At 41.5% G+C, this 17,657-nt stretch overlaps 1 protein-coding gene across 2 annotated transcripts; it reads left to right on the forward strand.

Moving 5' to 3' along the window:
• Positions 1-72: 72 nt before the first annotated feature.
• Positions 73-16,983, forward strand: derl1 (derlin 1). 2 transcript variants are annotated; one of them, XM_068032549.1, is made up of 8 exons: positions 73-388; positions 6,957-7,056; positions 7,573-7,637; positions 8,683-8,709; positions 11,216-11,311; positions 12,494-12,546; positions 14,443-14,553; positions 14,694-16,983. In XM_068032549.1, exons 1-8 carry the CDS (start codon positions 230-232, stop codon positions 14,836-14,838), a joined length of 756 nt encoding a protein of 251 aa, XP_067888650.1. In that variant the 5' UTR covers positions 73-229; the 3' UTR covers positions 14,839-16,983. The 2 variants fall into 2 exon arrangements, with proteins under 2 accessions (XP_067888650.1, XP_067888651.1); XM_068032550.1 differs by lacking the exon at positions 73-388 and adding an exon at positions 598-728.
• Positions 16,984-17,657: the final 674 nt, after the last annotated feature.

Consider the following 17,657-nt stretch of genomic DNA (forward strand, 5'->3'; position numbering starts at 1 on the left):
CTTATCAGCTGATTGCTCCCTGACCCGGAAGCAGTGTGAGGTGGCGGCCTATGGTGTTGACACGTCACCGGAAGTAGGTTGGGGGTTTCCCAGCGGCCTCCTGGGCCGGTAGATCAGTCGGCGGGCCGAGGGTGTATTGGTGTCGCTCTGCGTGAGGAGAGTTAGTGATACAGAGGGGATTATTGGGCTGGTTCCGTAAAACCCCCCACCTCGGGTTGGAGAGCGGGCGATGGCGGAGAGCGGCCTGGGCGAGTGGTACCGCAGCATCCCCCTGGTAACTAGATGCTGGTTCACGGGCAGTGTAATCATCCCTGTCATGGAGAGGCTCAACTTGGTGAGCGCCAGGGCCCTGGTGCTGTGGGCCGAGCCTTTCTTCAACAGCTTCCAGGTAGGGCAACACCTCCCTCAGCCAGCCTCAAACTTCAGCCAGGCTACTGCCTGCCTTAGGCCAGAGATTCTCTTGGGGGTTGAAAGTCCTCTTTTCAAATGGATGCATAATCTCAGATAAATTATAATACTGTATAATATGAAAGTGCCGCATGTAAAGAGTGTTTAAATGTATTTAGAACGGGTATTTACTTATAGGTGTCAGATTTGCCTAGAACAGGTATTTACTTATATCCGTAATATGAAAGCAAAATACTGTAGATGCTGGAAATCTGAAATGCTGAAAATACTCATAATTTCCGGCAGCATCTGTGGAGAGAGAAGCAGATTTAATGTTTCAGGTCAGTGGTCCTTTTTCAGAACTTATATCAGATTTGCTTGCTTCCCACTAGTGTCTCCCCTTGGTGTGTTGCTTGACATGTTAAGTTGCTTATTTAAAAAAAAACTCCCCTCTCTTGAATAAGGCTAAACTCACCTGGGTGCCCACCTTGGCGACTGTGGGTCTGCCTGGTGGTCTTGCTGCTGCTCTCAGTACTCCTCCATGTACACTGCCCTCTGAGACAAGACAGCCAGCTCATTCTGCACCGTGCACGTGATGACCACGCTCACTTCCCATCTCCATTATTATTTTGCGGACCCCCCCCCCCCCCCCCCCCACCCCCAAAGAAAGATTGGGAGCAATTTAGAGTCCAGCAAGAAACTGATAAAGAAAGGGAAAAGAGAACATGAATCTAAGCTGGTGAGAAACATAAAGGTGGACTGTAAAAGCTTCTTTAGGTGTTTGAAAAGGAAACGATTTGCAAGGACAAATATGGGTCCATTACAGGCAGATACAGGAGAATTTATAATGGAGAGTAGGGAAATGGCAGAAAAACTAAACAATTACTTTGTGTCTATCTTCATGGAGGACGATACAGAAAATCTCCCAGAAATACTAGGGAACCAAAGGACTTGTGAAAGTGCGGAACTGAAAGAAATTAGTATTAATAAAGAGGTAGTGCTCAAAAGATTAACTGGATTGAAGGTTGATAAATCCCCTGGACCAGATGAGCTACATCCCAGAGTGTTGAAGGAGGTGGCTGTAGAGATAGTGGATGCATTGATAGTTATCCTTCAAAATTCTATAGATTCTGGAAAGGTTCCTGCAGACTGGAAAGTAGCAAATGTAACCCCATTATTTGAGAAAGGAGGGAGAGAGAAAACAGAGAACTACAGACCTGTTAGTTTGATGCAGTAGTCGGGAAAATGTTAGAATCTGTTCTAAAGGATGTGATAACTGGACACTTAGAAAATAATGACATGATTGGGCAGAGTCAACATGGATTTATGAAAGTGAATCATATTTGAGAAACCTGTTGGAGGTTTTTGAGGATGTTACTTGCAGCATAGATAAGGGAGAACCAGTGGATGTGGTGTATTTGGATTTACAGGAGGTTAGTAAACAAAATTACAGCACATGGGGGTAATATACTGATATAGATTGGGAATTGGTTAACAGATGGAAAACAGAGTAGGAATTTTTTTTTTATTCATTCATGGGATGTGGGCGTCGCTGGCCAGACCATCATTTATTGCCCATCCCTAATTGCTCTTAAGAAGGTGGTGGTGAGCTACCTTCTTGAACCGCTGCAGTCCCTGTGGGGTAGGAAGGGAGTTCCAGGATTTTGACCCAGTGACAGTGAAGGAGCGGCGATATAGTTCCAAGTCAGGATGGTGTGTGACTTGGAGGGGAACCTGCAGGTGGTGGTCCCATGTATGTGCTGCCCTTGTCATTCTCGGGATGGCAGGCTGTTACTAATGGGGTATCGCAAGGATCAGTGCTGGGGCCACAGCTGTTCACAGTCTCTAACTGATTTGGATGTGGGGACCAAATGTAATATTTCCAAATTTGATGACACAAAACTAGGAGGGAATGTAAGTTATGAGAAGGGTGCAAGGAAGCTTCAGGGAGACCTGGATGGGCAAATGGAATATAATGTGAATAAATGTGAAGTTATCTACTTTGGTAGAAAAACAAAGACTGAGTATTTCTTAAATGGAGAGAGGTTGGGAAGTGTTGATGCCCAAAGGGACCTGGGTGTCCTTGTTCATGGATCACTAAAACCCAGCATGCTGGAGCAGCAAGCAATTAGGAAGGCAAATGGTATGTTGGCCTTCATTGCAAGGGGTTTTGAGTACAGGAGTAAAGAAGTCTTGCTGCAATTGTATAGAACCTTGGTGAGACTGCACCTGGAGTATTGTGTACAATCAACTAAGGAAGGATATATTTTCCGTAGAGGGAGTGCAATGGAGATTCACCAGACTAATCCCTGGGATGGCAGGATTGTCTTATGAGGAGAGATTGATGAAACTGGGCCTGTATTCTCTAGAGTTTTGAAGAATGAGAGGTGATCTCATTGAAACATAAAATTCTTACAGGGTGTGACAGGGTGTATGTAGATAGGATGTTTCCCCTGGCTGGTGAGTCAAGAACCGTGGGACATGGCCTCAGAATAAGGGGTAGGCTGTTTAAGACTGAGATGAGGAGGAATTTCTTCACTCAGAGGGTAGTGAATCCTTGGAAATCTCTACCCCAGAGGGCAGTGGAAGCTCAATCATTGAGCATGTTCAGGACAGAAATTGATAGCTATTTGGATACTAATGACATCAAGGGATATGGAGGTAGCGTGGGCAAGTGGCCTTGAGGTCGATGATCAACCATGATCTAATTGAATGGTGGAGCAGATTCGACAGGCTGGATGGCCTACTCCTGCTCCTATGTTCCTAAAGTCTTTGCAGATTCCAGTTTGAGAACAGTTGCCTTAGGTGTATGGGGTCAAGATAAGTTCCACCATTCCCACTTTGTAAATGTTTCTCCTCGCCCTCCCTTCCAATTTACGTTATAAAATAAGTTAATCCTCAAAGTTCTGAAAACCAACTTTGACCAAGCTTTTGGGTCACTTGCTCGAAAATCTCCTTCTGTGCCTCGGGAGTGTCAAAAATTTGTGTCTGTTCCTGTGAAGCGCCTAGGGACGTTTTAATACGTTAAAGGTGCTATATAAATACATATTGTTTCAGTTCTGTATTTGATTCTGCTCCTCCTTGATGAATTGACATTTTATGTTACAGTAAAACCCAGGGCAGGTAGTGGTGACCTTCAGTTTGTAAGATGCAGTTTGTGTACAAGGAAGAGAATGTCGCTTTTTCCTGATAACTCAAAAATACTTTAAAATGTTCATGTTAATTATTTAAAATGTTGGTGTATATATCAGCTGCAATGTTGTAGAATGGATACTATTGAGAATATAATTTTTCATCCATGGATTTGTGAAAATATATTTGCATTTCTATGAATATATTTAAATATATGTAAAGGATTTACTGGCTGGAATTTGCATATTAGTGGATAGGATGATTTGACACGGGACTGATTGTGATTTGCTATTACGAATCTAGCTCTCTTTTCATCACTTGTGCTGCCTTTTTGCAAGCTGTAAATCTGGCAACTTTTATCAATAGATAAATGAAATGACATCTAAACTGGGGACAGTTGCTTATGTAACAATGATCACATGAAGTAACTTCTATTTTGAAGGATCTCTCCATTTTCCATCACAATTGTAAATTACCTTTGAAGGAATTGTAACAGATCTATATAAAAACTGCGAAGCTGTGCTGTTCATTGCCTAACAGAACATTAGTTTAGGGCAGTTAGCATGTTTTACAAATGCTTTTACTTAGAGCTGCAAGTTATAGTGAGGCTGTACAAATACAGCCAAAATACTAGCATTAGAATAACTGCAGCCATACCTCAGCATTTCTTTATAGAGATCAGTTTCTAAGCAGCATTGACTAGATGGATTTAGCTTTCTGGTGTGCTTAGTTCCCAATTTTAAAAAATATTTTCAAAATCCAGTTTTCCTTCTTCCATTTTTGGAAGTTGTTGATTCTGACTGGGATCCACAGGTGCTGCGTGCCCTCGCAGAGCTTGCCTCTGGCCAGTTTTCACATGTGCCAGCCTAGAATGAGTGCTGATAGGCTGTTTAACCTTGAGCATCTTGTTGAGTTTGATTCTGTCCTCGTGCACTTATTAGTGGGGAGTGGGAAATGTTACTGGATAACGATCTGAAGTGGGTTCATGGCTAATTGCTGTGCCCCTCCTGCTGCCGCATAAACTGAGTGTGGCTCACTTGACATCAATTGGGGATTGAACCATGGGCCCATCCACTCTGAATGTCCATTGCCCATGGGCACTAAAGGGCATTAATTGTATATTTGCTCACCACAAAAAGCCAATTTAGTTCCTATTAAGTTTCTTTCAGTTTGAATTGGACCACGGGTTAGATTATTTTTAGTGGTACCCTCTTAGAAAGCACTTGGACTCTTGATTTGTGTCCAGTGACATTGGGGTTCTTGCTGCCACTAATCCGTTTAAAAATAGTCATTGCTAAGCAATTTTCTAGTAATGCAGCTCAGCTCTTTGGGCTCTTCCTATTCACTGAAAAAGCCTTTTATCATCTGCATGTTGGCATACTTTGAAATAGCTGCCTATCACTTTACACGTTGTTGCAGAGGGGGATTAGGTAAATGAGTGCTAACGTTAATTGAAATATTACTTGACTTTTTGCATCAGTGTTTTGACACTTGCTAAAGCAGTGTGGTTGAAGCTTTTAAAAGTGATCAGAGTTTACACTAAATATAAAATTGCATATCAGATCAAAAAGATTCTTATTGAGGTGGCTTCTAGAATGAAAAACAGCAATTTGCACAATTTCTTTCAAGGTACAGCCTATTATTGCATGTTTACTCTTTATATTAAAATACACTTTAACCAATTGTGCTGCAATCTTAAGGGCAGTATTTTAAGGTAGAGCAATGTCTGTATTAAGGTATTTTCATTGTAGAGCGGACAGTTCAGAACCCCAACAATACTAGCTTTGAAACTCCCAGTGATGCACATTGTTGCTGCATTAGATCTGATAGAACAGGGTCCACACAGTCTCAGGTTGATACTTGAAGGAATTCATTGGGAAAATTGATCAGGCGGAATAATTATACTGTCACGCAAAATAACACAGCCCAGATTAGAATATAATTAATTAGAATTGTCCTAATTGTACTTGGAAGCTTCTTCCGTTACCTGGCTCAGGATATTCTACAGTTGAAGTGAATGGATTTCCTGCTAACAACAATCAGCCATTTCCCTTAATTACAGCATAGGTATCCCAACAGAGTTGGATGTATTCAGTACGTGGATGTCTGCTATGGTCATATACTAGAAATTGATCTTTCTATGCTTACCCTGTGTATACTTGACAGAAATTTGCATTTTATTTCTCAGTCTTCGAAGCGGATGTATCTGTGCTTTAGCAGTGGTATAATATATTTGCCCAGCATTTGTTGGAATGAGGCCTCATGCTCCGTGAATTAAACTCTTTTTCCCTCATCTTTTTCAGCATCTTATACAATTCCTACTTGGGTTATTAAGGTGATATGAGTTTAAGTGGTTCTGGAAAGAAGTTTTTGAACTGTTCTATTTATTGAAATTTTAATGACTCTTGTTTCTGCAGACTTTAAGTGGGATTTATACATACAGCTATTCAATGTTCTTTTCCTCTCAATTTTCTTCTCCCCTAAAAAAGAAAGTTTTTGTATTTCTATAGTGCCTTTCACACACTCAAGATGTCCCAAAGTGCTTTACAGCCAATGAAGTACTTTTGAAGTGTAGTCACTCTTGTAATGTAGGGAACGCAGCAGCGAATTTGTGCACAGCAAGCTCCCATGAACAGCCATTTGTTAAAGGCCAGTTAATTGTTTTAGTGATGTTGATTGAGGGATAAATATTGGCCAGGACAACGGCGTAAATTCCACTATTCTTGTTTGAATGGTGCCACTGGATCTTTAAATCCATTACTGAGGGACTGCACTGTCGGACATGCTGTCTTCCGGGTGAGATGTCAAACCGAGCCCCTGTCTGCTACCTCAGGTGGATGTAAAAGATGCCATGGCACTATCTCAAAGAAGAACAGGGGAGTTCTCTCCAGTGTTCCTAACTGATATTTATCCCTTATTGCATTGCTCTTTCTGGGAGCTTGCTGTGTGCAAAATGGCTGCCACATTTCCTACAATACAACACTAAAATAATGAATTGGCTGTAAAGTGCTTTGGGACACCCTGGGATTGTTAAGGGCTCTGTATAAATGTAGGCTTTTTTTTTGAAATAAACAGATAAAGGAGCTTCTAGAAGAGAGAAATAAAGATTACAAAGAAAAATATTCCATGTGGCCAGCAATCGTCAGGAGAGTTCTGTAGGAGCTTTTGGATGTCTCGAGGCTTTGTTAGCATCAGTTTGGGTTTCTTGCTGCTACCTTGGGTTAACAGTATCTGCTAATGTTCTGTGCATTACAAATGATAGTATTTGCTTCTTTGCATTTTTTTGAAAATGTAACGGGTAGGGCAACAGACTGTGATGGTCGATACAGTATGCTAGACATTATTTTGTCACAAATAGTGTGCGTAGTTTGTGTTTTATTTTCTTACTATACTGATGGGGTGTGTGAACCTAATTAATGACTTTTTTTTGTCTACAGATATGGAGGCCAATAACTGCATGCCTGTTTTACCCAATGGGATTCCATTACTTGATTCAGCTGTACTTCCTGTATTCATATTCCTCTAGCTTGGAAAGAGGTAGGTTTCTACTGACGTGTTTGCACTGGATCTAGTGAGTATACTCATCTTTCCAAATATTTAGGAAAAACTCATTTTAAAAAAAAAAATGAAAAAACTATTCCAGGAGTTTGGCTAAAGTAAAAGTGCATTGCCTTGCTAAAAAGCATGTTTAAAACAAACAGTCATCTTGGGAAGTAAAGTATTTTTCTCACAGGCTTTCATTATCTTAAAAGGCAATATTGCCATTAAACATTAGTTTCTGAAGTATTATTTGTTACACAAGCATGGGAAATAGCTACACATTCCATAATACAAAACATTTTTGTGTTTGATTGTCTGCTATATTCCTTAAACCAAGTTTTCAGTCCCTTGTTGGTGGCACTTCTTCCTCAGAGAGGAAGCTTTCACCCAGTTTTCAAAGGTGTTAGATAGTATCCGACACCCTACAATATGTCATATTCGATTTCTCTGCCATTCTTGAGCTGCCTGAAGGAACCGTCTGCAATATAATTTTTCTTGTGCTTTTTTATATAGGTTTCTTTGATGGGAGAACAGCAGATTACATATTTATGTTGTTTTTTAACTGGATTTGCACAGTGGTATCCTTTTTGTGAAGAGATGTTAAAGAAATAATTTACATTTCTATAGCACAACCTAAGGACATTCCAAAGCATGTGTTGACCAATGGCATACTTTTTGAAATGTAGTCACTGCTGTAACAGGAAATGTGGCAACCAATGTGCACACGGCAAGCTCTCTCAAACAGCAATGTGATAATGGCCAGATAATCTGTTTGTAGTGTTGGTTAATGGATAAATATTGGCACCAGGGAGAACTCCCCTGCTCTTCAAATTAGTGCCCCAAGATCTTTTTACATCCACCTGAGAGGATGCCATACCTCATCTGAAAGATGGCACCTCCAGCAGTGCAGCCGTCCCTCAGTCAAGTCTCTGGAGTCAGACTGGAACCCACAACCCTGTGACTCAGGCGAGAGTGCTACTAACTGCAGCAGACAATGGTAATGAACCATATGGACCTGACGGAATCCAGGTTAAGCCTCTGGTATGTTCTGAGTGAGTTAGGGCAGAAATTGTGAAGCTACCCCTGACCACAGTGTTCCTTGTCTAGAGGTGGTGGGGGAAGGAAATCGGCTCCTGATTGATGTCCAGTGGAAGTCGGCACAGGCTCGGGAACAGGATTGGGCTGAACTGTGTGCTCTAGATGTTTATACTCTCGGCTCACACTTTTAAAGTAAGCATTGACCAAGGTACTGGAGGATGATTTTTGCCTGTGTAATCGTACCCCTACATGAGTCACTGCCTTGGGAAGAGTCAGAGTCATTACGGCACAGAAGGAGACCATTTGGCCCGTTGAATCAATGCCGGCTCTCTGTAGAGCAGTTAGCCTCATTTCGCCTGCTCTATCCACATAGCCCTGAAAGTTTATTTTCCTCCAGTGCCCATCCAAGGGGCTTGTACCAATGATGGGCCAAGGAGGACATAACACCTTCAAATTATTTGTTTTTGCCAGCTTTCAGACTATTTTGCAACATCAAAGCATTGGAACATGTGCATTTAAAAACATGCTAATAATTTAATAGGAATGAACATGCCATTCATATTTTCCTGATCAACACTGTAACAGATTGTTGGATTAACCATTGGAATGCTTGTAAGTATCTTTGGTGAGGTTGTTGCACTTCATGAAAATCTGTTTGGTGTTAGGTTCTAAGATGATGGGATAGTTGCCATTACAGTTTGTCCACGACCACAGTTAATGTTTCATTTTGGGTGAGTAGAGCAAGACTGGTGGTAGATCTCACTTGAAAAAAATTGACACCTGGCGATCTCCCTCTACTTTCACACAAGTGAACCTTTGCGTTGCTGATCAAATTAAATACGAGACCAGCAAACTAGAATGCAATGGTTTACAGTGGTGTGAAAGAGAAGTTTAATTATGTTTTGCATTTGAAGTTTGACATTGGTAATTTTGACTGACCCCACCATGTATCCTCCTTCTGTTTCACCATCAGCGGCAGAGCCTTTGTGGCTGCAACTCTGGGACACTTCTGAAACTTTCTTGCCTCGCTGGGCCTATCACTGCCTTCAAAAAAGCTCCCTTAAAACTTCTTCCAGCCCTACAGTCCTCTGACAACTCTGTGTTCCTCCAATTCTGGCATGTAGAGCTCTTCGATTTTCTTCGCCCCTCCAATGGCAACTGTGCATTCAGCTGTTTAGGCCTTAAGTTCTGGAATTCCCTCCCTCTCTGATTCTCCATCTGTCTCTTTTCCCCTTTAAGATGCTCCTTAAAACCTAATTCTTTGACCAAGCTTTTGATCACGTTTCCAAATTCCACAAATAGGAGCAGGAATAGGCTATTCAGCCCCTCGAGCCTGCTCTGCCATTCAATAAGATTGTGCCTGATCTGATCTTGGCCTCAACTCCACTTTCCTGCCTGTTCCCCTTCATCTTGACTCCCCTATAGTTCAAGAATCTGTCTATCTTGGCGTTGAATATATTCAATGACTCAGCCTCCACTGCTCTCTGGGGTGGAGAATTTCAAAGATTCACGACCCTTTGGCAGAAGAAATTCCTCCTCATCTCTGTCTGGAACTGTGCCCTCAGTTCTAGATTCCCTCACGAGGAGCAGTATCGTCTCAGCATCTACCCTGTCATGTCCCCTCAGGATCTTGTATATTTCAATAAGATCATCCCTCATTCTGCTAATTTCCAATGAATATAGGCTTAACCTTTTCTCATAAGACAACCCCTTCATCCCAGGAATCAGCCTAGTGAACCTTTCCTGAACCACCTCCAATGCAGGTATATCCCTTCTTAAATAGGAAGACCAAAGCTGTACGCAGTGTTTTAGGTGTGGTCTTGCCAATGCCCTAGTATCTCTTTATGTAGCTTGGTGTCAAATTTAGTTTGGTAATGCTCCTATGAAGTGTCTTGGGCTGTTCTATTACATTAAAAAATACTATATAAATACAAATTGTTGTTCAATAGCCCCCCCCCCCACCCCTCCAAAACCGACCTCTTTGGCCATTCCTTTAATTCATTGCCTATTGTTACTTTAGGTCCATATCCTCCTGTTCCTTCTCCCTCTTCTATAAAACACCTTGAAGCATTTTACTTTTTCAAGTTGCAGTGCTCTTTCTTGCAATTAATACCTGCACTGATGCGACACAAGTAAGTGGCAAAAAATGCATTTTAAATATCAGAGTTTTGGTGTTTAGTTTACACCCTGGTACTGTAAATTATTGGGTTTAAAGAAAGATTATGTTCTTACTGTACAGTTTCTTTATTAGACTGCTTGATCATGTGAGGAATTTGGTACTTCATTTTTCTATCCCTCCTGCCCTGTCCCCCAAAGAGTGGTCATTAGCTTGGAGGGAGCACCTGGGACTTTAATGCATTGCTTGGGGGCAATAACCATTGTGCATGCAAATCAGTTAGAATGTGGGGCAGTTCCAGTGTTGCAATAGTAAAACTGTAACTCCTGCCTTACACCTTGTGTGTCAATATCAAAGAGTGGTGGTCATAGAGGGACAAAAGGAAAAAAGATCTTCCTGCAATTTGAGAATTCTTCAATGGGGGGCTTCAGAAGTGAGATGTTTTATTATTAGGGGGTGATGGCTTAGAGTGATTTCTCTACTGCGTACTTACCTAACGCTTTAGCTATTCTTAACCAAGCACTTGTTCTTGTGTAGGTGTGTTTCCTTAGCATGCAGTCCAGTGAAATGCAACGACAAGCATGCAGATTCACGTGAAAGATTAGTGGGCTCCATACAGCATAGCTTGTGGGCAGGAATGTGTTTCGGATGGGATATCAAACCACAAGTGTGAAAGCTGAGTGATTTATTCATGCCCTTTGAACTCCAATACCTGTTGAGGCACATATGACATGTACCATATGACATAACACAAACTGTTTTCCTGAAAGACACTTAGCTTGGTGGTGTGTTGCTGGGAACATGCCATGGAATACCTGCTGCAGTGAGGTTATACCTATGTGACTCAAAACTGCAGCAGGGTAGACCCTGATTTCTACTGAGGGTTTGAGAGAATGCACAAGCATGAACCATGAAAGATGGTAGTTAGGCACTTGGGGCTGTTGCCTGTTTTGCTAAGATAGGTTAACTAACATAGATTTATAACTTTTTCTTTGTTGACAGATTCTGTTTGTTCCCCTCGTTTTGACGGTGGTGTATGTGTGGGCACAACTGAATAAAGACCAGATTGTAACATTTTGGTTTGGGATGACGTTTAAGGTAGGAACATCTAATCGTTACTGTTGATCTAAGGTTTGGAGCAGAATCTGCAGTTCTAGCTTCCCAATAGCTCAGTCAGTTAGGAGGCGCACCATCTGATTTGTTGATGCTCCTCCGACAGCACCTTCCAAACCCGCGACCTCTATCACCTAGAAGGTGATCACCCTAGATGGGAACATCACCACCTGCAAGTTCCTCTCTAAGCCAGACACCATCCTGACTTGGAACTATATCGCCGTTCCTTCACTGTCGCTGGGTCAAAATCCTGGAACCCCCCTCACAGCACTGTGGGTGTACCTACACCCCAAGGACTGCAGCAGTTCAAGAAGGCAGTTCACCACCACCTTCCTGAGGACAATTAGGGATGGACAACAAATGGTGGCCTAGCCAGCGATGCCCACATCCCTTGAATGAATAAAAAAAAAACAGATTGGTCCCAGATTTGATCTGTGGTCTGTGCGTAGTTGGCTGCTGGCAACGAGGACAGCAGCAGGCTGCCACAATTGGCCTTTGTATAACTGGACATCCTAGGGATATAAAATCAAAGGATTTTGCAGCTATTGAAATACTTTAGACTGTCGTAATGTTGGCAGGGGTGCATAGCAAGATCCCACAAACAGCAATGAGGGAAATGACCGAATGATATGTTTTTAATTATTGAGTTGGTTGAAGGATAAATGTTTACAGACAGGGCTTTGGTTTAACATCTTATCTGAAAGACGGCACCTCTGACACTGCAGGACTCATTCTGCACTGTACTGAGAGCATCAGCTTGGATTATGTGCTCAAGTGTCTGGATTGGGGCTCGAACTCATGACCGCTTAATTCAGGGAAGAATGCTACCACTAAATTTAGGCTGACACTGAGAATGTTGAACGTTAACTATTCCTTGGTGCTTTTGATGTTTCCCTTCAGGGAAAGTATTTACTCTTCCACATCTTCCCAGAGATTTGATGCAACCTGGGAACTCGGTGTGAGGTATTTAAGTGGTGGTGGGTGTGGGCGTGAGGGGGTAGAAGCACCTGTGATGCCACTGTACAGTGAAGCATGTGACAGTGGATAAATACACAGTGCGGTCCCCCAAACCACCCAATATGTACTTTCAACAGAAACCTGTATTTAGCGGTAGCAGTACAATACAAAAATCTTCACTTTTTTTTGTTTTACATTATTGTCCCACAGGCTTGTTACCTTCCTTGGGCTCTGCTAATATTCAACTATATTCTGAGAAATTCGTAAGTGCACAAAAGATCAAATTCTCTATTTCTTTATCTCTCTGATCAGGAATTCATACGGTATGAACACATAGTGTAAATGTCAGTCTCTGAGCCTCGTAGACCAGGGTGGATCATTGGCCTGTGCTAAGTCAACTTGGGTAGCAAAATGAGGCACTACACTTGGTCTCCATGCTGCTAGGTTAGGGGAGGAGTACTTGCGAGTTCCCGCTGCTGACTACTCAATGACCTTTTTCTGAATGTGAGCCCCAAATGAAAATAAGCTTGGCCTCAGCTGTGATTCTAGTTGGATAGCCTGCGAGCACATGCAGTCATACACAACCTGTGGTGACTTGAGGGGGGTGGTGGAGTAGATGGAGGGTAACTGTTCCACATAAATTGTACTCCAGTAAAGGTAAAAAGTAAAGTTAAAGCAAAAGAAAGAAAACTGGAGAGATGCTCACTCTTGTGACTTCAGATAAGGCTCTGGCCATTGTAAGTCCATTACTCAGATAAAAATGCATACACAGAGGATCCTGGGACTTAGCCTGCCCTATAGGCATTTTAGAGGGAAGAGAGCACAGCTGGGTGTCGAGTTCGCAAACCTCCCAGCACTGCTACTCTGAAACTCGGGTGCAAGTAGACTGAGGGCAGCATTTTTTTCCTCAGCTCTGTATGCTGTCACAGTGGAAATTGCTCCATTTCCACTCCAGACCCCTCGTAGCATTCTTCGAGGCTGACATCTGGAAATCTGGGGTTGGGGCCATGGGCATGTAATCCCCACCTTTTATTACTTCACAATATTGTGCATTGGTGCTTCAGTATCACCCTGTCGCACATAAATACCCTTCCTCTTAAAATATTATGCAATAGAATTTCTGCTTTGGGTGCGATCAGCGATTTGAGCACCAATTGTGCCTGTTTTAAGAGTTTTCCCCTGAGATTCCACTCAAACACATTTGCATATCAATGAATATAAAATCTGCCATTCACCAGCACAATCGGGCAGCATTTGACAGCATAATTTAAAAAAAAGATTTGCTTTAAAAATATTCCTTGATATTCTTAAGACTGGTAACTTGGTAAAGATTGATTAATGCAGCTGAAAATGGGTTTATCACAAAAAAAACTTAAAATCGGTGTCTACTCCAGTACCTGTGAGTAACTCCGCTTTAAATCACTAAAATTGACTTTTTTAAAAAAAAAAATACAAAACTATTTTCTAGTTAGATTGGGGTTCAAAGTAAGTTCCTTGGTAAATTGAAAAAAATGTTTTCATTCAAAACATACCTGTTGGTGTCTTTATGCCTAAAAGATCCAACTTAATTTTTGCAGCCTCCTAGAAGGCCTGCAAACATGCGCAGTAAGTGGAAATTACTGTTAGTGATTAGTTCATCCCAAAAACGAGGACAGATTTGTGTCGTTGGGTGGGGCGGGTGCGCAGTGGGGGACTGCTTCTAGCAGGACGTTTTTAAAACTGCAAAAGATCACGTAAAGTCTTAATTGCACTGAACGTAACTCGTGCTTGAAATTCTGCAATCTTTTGTACTGGTTATACCGCTATTGGGGTACCGCTATTGCACTGAAAGAAATGACAAAACCATTCAACTCAGTGAGAGAAATCTGAGGCAATGATGACATAGCCCTGATACCAAATAGCACCATAACAAAGAGACTGGTCCCAAGGAGAGGCTTCAGAATCTTTCCCAGTCAGTGTTCACACTGTACTTCATTCTTTAGCAGTGCCACAGTTAAGTTTAATCCTTTATTAAGGTGATTGGTTTAAAATTTGTTGATGTGTTTGCCTGTTTTTTTCAGTAGTTTTCTTGAACTTACATTTGTGTGTGTTTTTCAAAATATTTTTTGAAAAGCCAAGCCACTAAATACTTTGTTCATTTTTTTAAACCTCCATGGCAGGGTAATGGACGAGCTTGTTGGTATCTTTGTTGGCCATATGTACTATGTCCTGATGTTTAAATACCCTCAAGAGTATGGTGGGAGAACATTTCTTTCTACACCACAGTTTCTGTAAGTAAATATATCTGCTACCGTGTACTTTGCTGTTACTTTTGTTTTCTTGAATCTTTAACGATTTTGGTTACCATATTGTGAGAGATTATATTTGGGAAAACTGTTTTTACCTTTTTACCTCTTCTCCCTCACTCCAGGACTCGATGGTTTCCTTCTAGGAGGGGTGGGATATCCGGTTTTGGAGTCCGGCCAGCTAGCAGGAGACCGCAAGCTGAAGATCAGGGGGCTCGATGGGGGAGAGGCTATTTCTGGGGTCAAGGCCAAAGATTAGGAGACAACTGAACATCTTTTCTAAATAGAACCCAACACCTGCATTTGTGTCATTTACAGTACACTTGTTACTAAGTATCTTGTGTTCTGGGATTACAGCTGAAAGTTTAATGATTGTGGGGCACTGGTAAGGATGTGAAAAATACCATCACATCCTGTTTTTAGCAGCCAAGTAGAAGTATTGATATGGAACTGTACAAATGTATATCTCCTGTAGACTAAGTTGCATAAATCTGATCTTTAAAACAGAATTTCATTTTCTGAAGAATTTTGTAGAATAAGTCTAAAGCTTGTAACCTGATTTTTAAGTTGACCCGTCTGTACATGCAGATATTTACTACAGTTGAACCTCAACTACCCACCACAACAGAAAGGACTCTGTCCTTTTACACCTTTACACAAATTGGCAGGAAAAGCATGATTCCCCGAATTATTGTGTTGTACAGTGTTTGAACAGGCAGGGTCTGCATTGATCTGGTTGGCAGGAAAATCACTTGAGTATAGTGTGTGCATGTACATGCGCGCACGCATACACTGCCTTTCAGCATTTTGTCCCTGTGTCTGGGATGCCAGCATTGGTGTCAGGCAGTTTTATGACCCACTTTCTAGAGCCAGCAGCTGGACTCACTTTGCTGGGAGGCTGCTGTATGTGTGCGGGGGGAGGGGGAAGGTGTGGGAGAGAATGCTGTAAAGCAGATCAGCTGATTGAGGAGCTTTGCAACGCCTCCATTGTATTCTGAAACACTGTATCAATGCCTGCTGATCATCCTTGGCGATCCTCAGACGTGCCACTGTCTCGGAATCTTATTTCTAAAGTTTGGTTAATTGGCTGCTCCTTCAAGTTTTTTCTATTCAGCAAGGGTGATAAAGTAGGAAGTACACTAGCAGATAGAGAATCATACTTAATAGTTTGGGGTTTTTTGCTATTTTTTTCAGCACTGTAATACATATATTTGCATTTATTTCTGTATTTGATATCTTAAACAGAGTGCTCCTGAATCAAAACAATCAACTTCACAAATAGAAATGGTGCTTGCCGGGCAGACAGACTGCTCAACAGACACTGATTCTATTTCACCTTTTTGATTCTTTGCTGCTACATCTTTTTTCATGCATGGTACCAACTGAGAAGAGGCTGGCAAACTGATGTGGGACATTGGCCAGCTTGAGCATAATGCTGGCCATTAAGATGTGCCAAGGGCAGCCCCATTAGTTTTCTCAACCTGTGACCCGCACCTGGTGCGAGCTTGTAGTGAGGATTGATGCTGTAGTGGATCAGTGACACAATTAAACATCCCATCGTTCCTTGATGCCCTGCCTTCCAGTTCCTTGTTTGATTTAGAGCTTGAGGATGAGGGGATGGTAGATTCTTTGGAATATAATTACAAAGATTGCTACAGTTCAACTCTTTACTAAAGCAATCAGGTGCCTAGAAGTGCCAAAAACACACATCTCTTGAATACATAGTGTACATATTTCCCTCCTCTATCCTGAGGGGCTCAAAAAGATCAGTGCATCTCTTCCATAATGAAATATACTATATTAATAAACTGTCATGGCAGGTAATAATAACATCCATCTTCAAAAAAACTTGAATTTCATACCCACAATAAGCAATCTAAAATGTTAAAAATCTTATGCATCTCCTGTCAACTTTTTCTATGTCCTTGTTTATAAAGGGAGCTTGTCACCCTGTAATTACACTCCCAGGCAGTGGAGGCAGTACTGTGCCACTAGCAGCAGGAGGACCTAATTGCAGTGCACAAAGTTTTCATGGGCAGTTTCCATTATCAATGTGGTCATAGGAATTTATAATGGAAAAATTTGACAGTTGTTTACAATGGAAATACAAAAACTAGGACAGAACGTACAACGTTTTACAATGGGGACTGAATTATGTCTCTGTTTCCTGTCCTTTAACCCTGCTTCATCCGATACTTACATTTGGTTGGCTGCATGGATGCTATGCTATGGGAGAGTGACGAGGGTACTTTATTTAACTTGCATCTTTTGTGGCTGAATTTAGCAACATGCCACCATCTAGCTGGAAGGAAGAAAATTGTAAAATTCATGAAAGTTCATCAGATTGAACGGCAGATGCTTGTAAAGCGCCTTTAATTTTTGAGTTAAAGCAATAACTTTCCAACAGCAGTATCTGTAAACAGTCCAATTGTAAATAATCAATTTACATTGTCACGGCAAAGAAATGCAAAGGTGAATTCTGCTGTGAGAATCTAGGTCAAAGTTAAAGCTACAACAGCGTAGTGCCTCTTCAATCTTCCAATCCTTTAAGCAGTGGTGGGGGTGTGGAATTGGCGAATTAACACATCATTCCATTTTAAGTTAGCCTGTTGTCTGTTTAATTCACTTTCAAGCCAAATGTTCCTGTGTAGCACAGTAGAGATTCTAGGATTGTTAGTTCAATTGCCCTTTCAACCCAAGGCTTCAAAAGTGAAGCTCAGTCTGACAAATCTGGACATGTTCACAAGAAACACATTGGATTGTTGACCGCCTAACCTGTGACTATAGGCTAGACTCTGGAGACATGAAGGCAGCCGTTTAATATAGTACAGTCTCGCTAGATTGCTTGTGATTACATGGTTTCATTATTAATGAATCTGAAAGCCTAGAACCTCCCTTTTCTTTGTGGTTGGTTTAAAAATAAGATTTTTTTCCCAAGTTGGAATGTGTTGTGTAGGCACCCAGAAAATGCATTTAAACTTTAAATCACAAGATGCCACGATGAGAAAAAGTTTTTACTTATGTTTTCCGCAACCCGTGAAAGATTATTTCTTTCTGCAATGTGATAGTTGAATTAGGTTTTTTTTGTG

This window comes from Heterodontus francisci, chromosome 5 (assembly GCF_036365525.1).
Source record: "Heterodontus francisci isolate sHetFra1 chromosome 5, sHetFra1.hap1, whole genome shotgun sequence".
NCBI lineage: Eukaryota > Metazoa > Chordata > Chondrichthyes > Heterodontiformes > Heterodontidae > Heterodontus > Heterodontus francisci.

Excerpts from the sequence above, each read along its gene's own strand:
- derl1 (XM_068032549.1), top strand. The coding sequence starts at position 230 with ATGGCGGAGAGCGGCCTGGGCGAGTGGTACCGCAGCATCCCCCTGGTA. Across the intron at positions 389-6,956 it reads CTTTCTTCAACAGCTTCCAG|ATATGGAGGCCAATAACTGC; the intron begins GTAGGGCAACAC and ends TTTTGTCTACAG. Across the intron at positions 14,554-14,693 it reads CTTTCTACACCACAGTTTCT|GACTCGATGGTTTCCTTCTA; the intron begins GTAAGTAAATAT and ends CCCTCACTCCAG.